Here is a 7,318-nt window from a genome sequence, read left to right as displayed (position 1 = left end):
TTTATTTCCTGCTGTTTACACAGCCATAAACCAGAGAATGCTGTCCAAGGGAAATGTCCTTCTACACTTGTACATTTTATCTGTGCTGTAGAAAAGTGGCAGCAGCTTTTCCAACATTACACAGCCAACCACTTCATGTATCGATTACTGGCAACCTGCCATTTGCTTGCAGTTCAGACTGACGGCCCATTTAAACAGTCATTAATTATCCACTGTGTCCTCCTTCCCACCACCCCCTACCCCACCCTCACAGAAATCCATCCCTCACTATGTGCAGCAGGAGTTGATTGCCTTCTTTTGTCTCTGCCAGGGAGAGAAGGTCATGTCAAGAGCCTTTAGTCTGATGCCAGAGTTAAGCTGTGACTAACTCCGGTTATTCCTGAGCTTCGGAGCATCAGGAGGAAGTGACATCTTCAGATAACTGTTAGCGATTGTTGGGAAGTGCTGCGGGTTTTGCACAGGTGCAATGGCAAATGTCTGCTTCCAGGTGGTGGGATTCATCACCGCTGTGGTCGGCTGGTTCATGGCCTGTGTTGCTATGGCAATCCCACAGTGGAAAATCCGGAATCTGGATGGCAGCACCATTCTGACGGTGCAGGAAGGCTGGGAGGGGATCTGGATGAACTGCATTAATGAGAGTGGGGGTCTCCTGAGCTGTGATGTGTATGACTCATTACTGGGATTGCCCTCTGATCTGCAGGCAGCTAGAGCTCTCATGTGCCTGGCTGTGGCTCTGGGCATTTTAGCAATGGTGGTGTCCTGTGCAGGCATGGAATGCACCAAGTTCGCAAAGGAGGAGGAGAGGTTCAAGGCTCTACTGGCTGTGGCCGGAGGGGTTTTCTTCATCTTGGCAGGAGTGTGCGTCCTGATTCCAGTCTCCTGGACCGCAGCCAACATTGTGGCTGACTTCTACAACCCTCTTGTTCCCCGCTCCATGAAAGCAGAGCTGGGTGACGCTCTGTTCCTGGGATGGGGATCAACTTGCGTCCTGGTCCTCGGAGGAAGCATCCTCTGCTGCTCCTACCCGGCTGACAGTGGGAAGAGTAAAGGGTATGTGAGGAACCTCACTCAGATTCATTCCACAGCTTCAGGAAACAGGTAACAATCTCTGCTGGAACCCTTGGTCATCTCCTTCACGGCGTCTGTTCTGGCTGGCCCGTGTTAAAAATTCCACTCTCTATAAATCTGAATTTGTCAAATAATCCGCAGTTTGCATCATTAGCTGCAACTAGTCCCATCCACATCACTCACCCACATTACCTTCAGGCCTGAGAATCCTTTCATTTTAAAATTCTCATCCTTGTGTTGGAATCCCTGCTTGGTCCCACCTCTCCCTATCTCTGTAACTTCTTTCAACTCTACAGTGCTCCAGTGTCTCTACACTCCTCCAATTCTGGCCTCTTGCAAATCTTCAATTTCAGTCAATCCCACAGAGATGGTTTTGTCATTTGCTGTCGATGGTTTTAGCTCTATAGTTCCCTCCCTAACCTTCAGCACCTCCCCATCTTCTGGCTGGCATTTCACCTTCCACATTCTGTAAGTGCAAGCTCATTCAGAACTCTCTTCCCCATATCCTAATGTATGTCTTCCCATTAACTTATTGCTCCTGTGCTCACACTGGGTCCTAGTCCAGCATTGTTTCGGTTTTAAAATTCTCATCCTTGTTTTCAAATCCCTATGGCATTACTCTTTCCATAAGACCATAACATCATCAGATATAGGAGCAGAATTAGGCCATTCAGACCATCAGATCAATGATGGCTGAATTTTTTTCTCAAGCCCATTCTCCCTCCTTCTCCCTGTAACCCTGAACTCTTTTAACATTCAAGAACCTAACAACCTCTGCCTTAAATATACCCAATCACTTGGCCTCCACAGCTCTCCGTGGAAGTGAATTCCACAGATCCACCACTTTCCTGCTGAAGAAATTCCTCTTCATCTCAGTTCTAAAGGGACATCCCTTTATTCTGATGCTGTGCCCTCGGATCCTAGACTCTCTCGCTACTGGAAACATCCTCTCCATGTCCACTCTATCCAGTCCTTTCAGTATTCAGTAGGTTTCAATGAGATTCCCCCTCATCCTTCTAAACCCCATCGAGTTCAGAAGCCTCCTTCCTGTGTTAAACTCTTATAGTAGTACAAACCTTTGACACCTCTGTGCTTCTCCAGTTCCATTCCTTATCATACCCCTAATTCTAATCACTCCACCATTAGGGTTTGTGACTTTAGCTAACTGATCCTATGCTCTGGAATTTTCTCACTAATTTATCTTTGACTTTCTATTTTTCTTTCCAATTTTAAAATGCTCCTTAGACCCTCCCTCAATGAGGAAGTCATGGTCACTTATGCTAATATCCCCTTATGTGGTGGTGTCACATTTTACCTGACTCCTGGAGCTGTTTGAAAGGAGGTTTGCATGTTCTAACTGTGACCACATGGGTTTCCTCCTGGAGTTGTAGTTTTCTCCCACATCCCCAAGATGCGTGTGTTGTAAATTGGCCCTAGTGCGTAAGGAAGTGGTAGAATCTGAGGGCAGTTAATGGGAATGTAAGGAGAGCAGGTTAGAGGGAAAATCTGTTGGGGAATGGGACACAAAGGACCATTTAGCTTCCTTCTATATCATAAGGAAATATGAAAATGTTGCATTGAAGTACTTTTGGACATTTCACTCTGTTAAAAACACACTGTAAATATTGTTTATTGTGTGCAAATTTTGTAAGTTATAGTTTTAATTACTACATACTCCAAGTAATTTAGTTTGTTATTTCCAGGATCAACATTTGAAGCTGGAGTTTACCAGCTCTGAAACGTGGATCAGGATCAGTACCCAGGGACCTGCAATACTTTTGAGCTGGAGAATGGTGAAGATTAAAGAAAAGTCATCATCCCATACCTTAAAATAAGAAACAAAGTGCTTTTGACAAACCTAATTCTGCTACCCTGGTGTGGTTCTTTTGTGGAGGTTAATACGTTTGTGCAGGCTGTTACCTTCTGACACAACGCAACAAGTGTCAATGTATCAGGACTGAATGATACTGTAGGTTAGGTAATTGAGTTTATCATTGCACGTAGGTATAAATGCAAACACAGGAGACAGAATCCTTGAGGGGAACATAAAATATAGTTGATGCATTGAGGCAGGTAGCCCTTCCAACGCTGGGTGATAACTGATCTCCGATGGCAGGAAATGAGGAATCCCCTTCTTAACCAGGTTAGCTGAGCTTGGGAAAATATCATTTTCCCCAGCTGCAAGTTTTGCATCATACTTTGACACAAATTGACAAGGCACAAGGATTGTTAACGTAGTGAGATTGCATCTGTCACATTAATAGGGGTGTTCTTTTGGGCCAGAGTTAAGACATATTGGTTGGAAGAGGAGCAGTACTCTGGATCCAACCTGGTCATACATGTTTAATGGAACCATGCAGATGGAGCTCCTCTCTGTATTTAGGCTTCCTTTAATCTCTGACTCACCAAATATGCAAGTTTGCTCATCCCATTCAATGCTTATCACTCACCTCCACACTGGTTCTTCATCCCCAATCTACTCAATATATATTCCTGTCTTCTAATCCTCTACCATCCTCATTCTTCAATTTTCTACTGATATCTTCATATCTTCGGTCTCTGATTCAGATTCCCTGAACATCTTACCTCTCTTCTCTTCATAATTGGACCTTAAACATCCTTAGCCATCCCTGTCTCAACTAATAGTTCCACAAAATCCTCCCTTTCTAACATGTGGTTTCATTGAACTCTCTCTCTTATGTTCTCCCTCCTTCACCCTTCCCTCTCTAAATCCCTTCCTCCATCCCCCTATCCTTTTCCTCTCTTTTTACAACTTTAAGAATGCATATCTTTTCATCTGCAACCATAACTCATAAAAACTCTTCCCCAGCATAGTATTACTGCTTGTTTAAATGATGCTTTGTATGCTAATGCTTCTTTTTAAAGCTGAACTGGTCTTCCCTTCTCAATATCTTTATTCTGAAGTATATTATCTCAAAAAAAAGATTGACAAAGAAAGATTTAGTGCCTAACCAAACAAAACACTCTTGTCATACAGGAGAGCAAATGTTTGAGTATAACAGCCCCTGGATTTCCTGGTCTGTACACACTGAATTCCTTTGGGAAACACCTATGATGGGAAAGGCAATGAGCTTCACCCAATATTCTCGTCAAAGCTGACCTGTCATGATTTCTTCCAGTGATGATTCCACAATGCCTTTTCAAGGAGACAGAGATTTCCAATATCTTTACTGTGGGTGATCTTACATTAAACCAAATAAACATCTGAAGTACTAAGATTGGGCTTATCCTTCTCATCTGCACCAGCAGTAACAATAACTTGCATTTATATAGCACTCCTAAGTATTCCTTAGCAACCAATATTTGAAGTCAGGCCATATATGGAGATGTTAGGACAAAAGATAGGTTTTAAGGAGGATCTTAAAGGTGGAGAAAGGAACAGAGTATTAAAGAGAGAATTCTGGAGTCTAGGGCCTGGACAGCTGAAGGAAAGACCATCAGTGTTGGAGGTAGTGAAAATTGGGCCATGCATGTGGCGAGATTTGGAAGAAGGCAGAGATTTCAGGGGACTGTTGGGCTGGAGGAGATCACAAAGATGGCATAAGTGAACCTATGGAGAGTATTGGATCAGAAAAAAAGTTTACATTGAGGTCTGCTCAAGATAATTTAGCAGGCTTCAGAAGCGATGGGCGAAGGGACTTGTAGTGAGTTTGTGAAAGAGCATGAGCAAGTTTACAGAGATGAGAACAGGAATAGTTGAGCCTGAACTTAACAAAGACATAGCTTAGGGTTTAAGCAGTAGTTGTGCTGCGGTGTGATGGATATCGGCAATAGAAAGTAAGTGAAAATAGTGGACAGTCGGTGATGGACAGGATGAGAGTTTTGGTGCAATTGGCAGCTCAGTGTCATGCCTGGGAGGGCTGTACTGCTCTAATGTAACAACAGTTGAAGCAAGACATAACAAGAGTGAGGAGCCTTTCTGATCACAATGATGTTGTGATGCACCAACAACAACACTTTGTTGCCCAAGCAGTGAGCCAACTTAGAATTTTCTTCAATGTTCTTTGGTGGTTTCTCTCACTCAGTTTATTAACTGTGTGCTCATATACTCTCTCTGTTTACCTGAAGCTGACTGCAAGGGGAATGTGACATGGGTTGAGTTAATCATTTGAGTCTTATGGGCGTAGATGGAAAGTCTAAAAGAGTTAATAAAATTTGACCAGTCCCTCAATGTAGTGGATTTAGAGTCACACCAGTAACATTGGAGCTTAACATAGTTCAAAGGGAAAGATGAAGAGAACTTCTAACCAGATGATGGCTTCTACTCATTCAGGCATTGAGGATTCTTTTGTTCAAACCAGTGTGTGGTAAAATAGAAAAGTCCTTAGGGCTAGCTAATGTTTCTACTTAATGAAAAGGGAAAGTATTACACAACAAATAAATATCAGTGTCTCAGATTACTTCTGAATTTCAGCCAAAGTGCTCACAGCAGAATTAATAAGGCTTTTGTCAGATGATACCTGAGGATTTCACTGTCTCATACCTATGCACCAATATTTATATCATAATTGAAGGAACCTCTAACTAATATTTTAACAGAGGCATTAGTTTGCCCAGCTAACAATTAATTCAATGGAGAAAGGGAATTTCTTCCTGACGTAAGATCTTGTAAAGGTTGGGTTAGATTCAGACAACACAGGGGAAAATGTGATATTCGAAAGCAAGAAAAAGACAGACATTGCAACATTGACAGACAATTAGAAACCACCTGTGAATTTATAGTCATTGAGTCATCTTTGTTTTAGATTCAGTACAGGCTTGGACCTTGTTTGGGTGTTTAGCAGCTCTCCTGAAACCAGCACTCTTGAGTGATCTTTTCTCATCATCTTTTCTGGTTAGACAAAGGTGCCATGTGCTGTTTATCAAAATAAAATAAAATGCAATACCGGAAATTTGAAATATGAAGAGAAAATGCTAGAAACACTCAGTAGGCCAGGTAGCATCTGTGAAAAGAGAAACATGGTTAACATTTCAGGTAGAAGACTCTTTGAAAGAACTGGGAAAGAGAAAAAACAGGTTGTTTTTAAATTACAGAAAATGTGAATGAGGGATGAATGGGATAAAGGGAATATCAGCGATAGAGTGAGGCAGGGTAACCATGGGGATGAGTTGTAATGGTCCTCTGGTCAAATGGGTTAATGGGTGATAATACAAATAGAGCATTATGTTGAAGATGGCAGGGTTGTGGGACATGCCCATCTGATGAGGTTATGTTAATGGAGAGAGAAGAACTGAATCAGTATCAATGATGGATGATTTACAGTGGAAATAACCCAGTTTGATAAAGGCAGAGAAAGCCAGTTAATGAAAGTCAAAAACAACTGCAGATGCTCAAAACCTGAAATAAATTACCTGAAGATAGAGGATTCAATATTGAGTCGAGAAGAGCTCAATGTGCCCAGGCAGAAAATGAGATGTTGTTCCTCAGGAGGACAGAGACCAATAGGGTAGAGTGGGATGGAGAATTAAAGTGATAGGCAACAGGAAGCCCAGGGTTGTCCCTACAGTCTGAACATAGGTGCTCACATAGCAGTTATCCGATCTGTGTTTTCCTTCTGCCATGTTGAGGAGAAAACATTGCGAACACTTGAGTAGAGTACTCTGGATTGGAGGAAGTACAGGTGAATCACTGCTTCACCTGGAAAGGCTGTTTGGGTCTCTGGATGGTGGCAGAGGTGGAAGATGGTGGGAATAGGTGTTGCATCTCCGGTAGTTGCTTGGGAAAGTACCATAAGATTGGGAGTGGTTGGTGGGGATGAAAGGGTGGACTAGAGAGTTGTTCAGGGAACAGCCCTTTGGTAATGTTGAACAAAGAAGGTGGAGGAAGGAATAGATGGGACAAAGGAATATCTGTGAAAGGGCGAGGCCAGGGTTGCCATGGGATAGGCATTCGATGACAGAGTTCAGTGTCCTCTGTGAGTTTATATGGTGGTTGCCATTGATCTTTTAGAGGGTCTTTCAAAACTTGATTACTGTAAGGAGGACTTCGCAATAAGAACCCTTGTTAAAGACAGAAAGGGAAATGAAACTATACAAGAGTGAAAGAAATGGATCTCTTGACAAAATTATGATGAAGGTAAATTGGAAGGAGTTTGAATAGAGGACAATGATTGGGCATAGTTAGTCAATGCACTCATATCCAGAGGTCAGGTCTGAGCTGGAGACGTGAAGTAAAAATGGATTTGAAAGCCTATTGGATTGTAAATCATTCATGGCGGTGGAAAGGCCT

The 7,318-nt window shown here is 42.5% G+C and overlaps 1 protein-coding gene across 1 annotated transcript; it reads left to right on the top strand.

Moving 5' to 3' along the window:
• Window positions 1-423: 423 nt before the first annotated feature.
• On the top strand, window positions 424-2,916 carry LOC127581771 (claudin-4-like). Its single transcript, XM_052036466.1, has 2 exons — window positions 424-1,098; window positions 2,772-2,916. The coding sequence occupies exons 1-2, from the start codon at window positions 467-469 to the stop codon at window positions 2,782-2,784; spliced, it is 645 nt and encodes a 214-aa protein (XP_051892426.1). The 5' UTR covers window positions 424-466; the 3' UTR covers window positions 2,785-2,916.
• The last annotated feature ends 4,402 nt before the right edge of the window (window positions 2,917-7,318 follow it).

Source organism: Pristis pectinata, chromosome 22 (assembly GCF_009764475.1).
Source record: "Pristis pectinata isolate sPriPec2 chromosome 22, sPriPec2.1.pri, whole genome shotgun sequence".
NCBI classification, from domain to species: domain Eukaryota; kingdom Metazoa; phylum Chordata; class Chondrichthyes; order Rhinopristiformes; family Pristidae; genus Pristis; species Pristis pectinata.
The sequence above is the reverse complement of the archived record's forward strand: the minus strand, read 5'-3'. Positions and strand labels throughout refer to the sequence as shown.

What these genes read in the sequence shown, in the direction of transcription:
- LOC127581771 (XM_052036466.1), top strand. Translation starts at nt 467, where the DNA reads ATGGCAAATGTCTGCTTCCAGGTGGTGGGATTCATCACCGCTGTGGTC.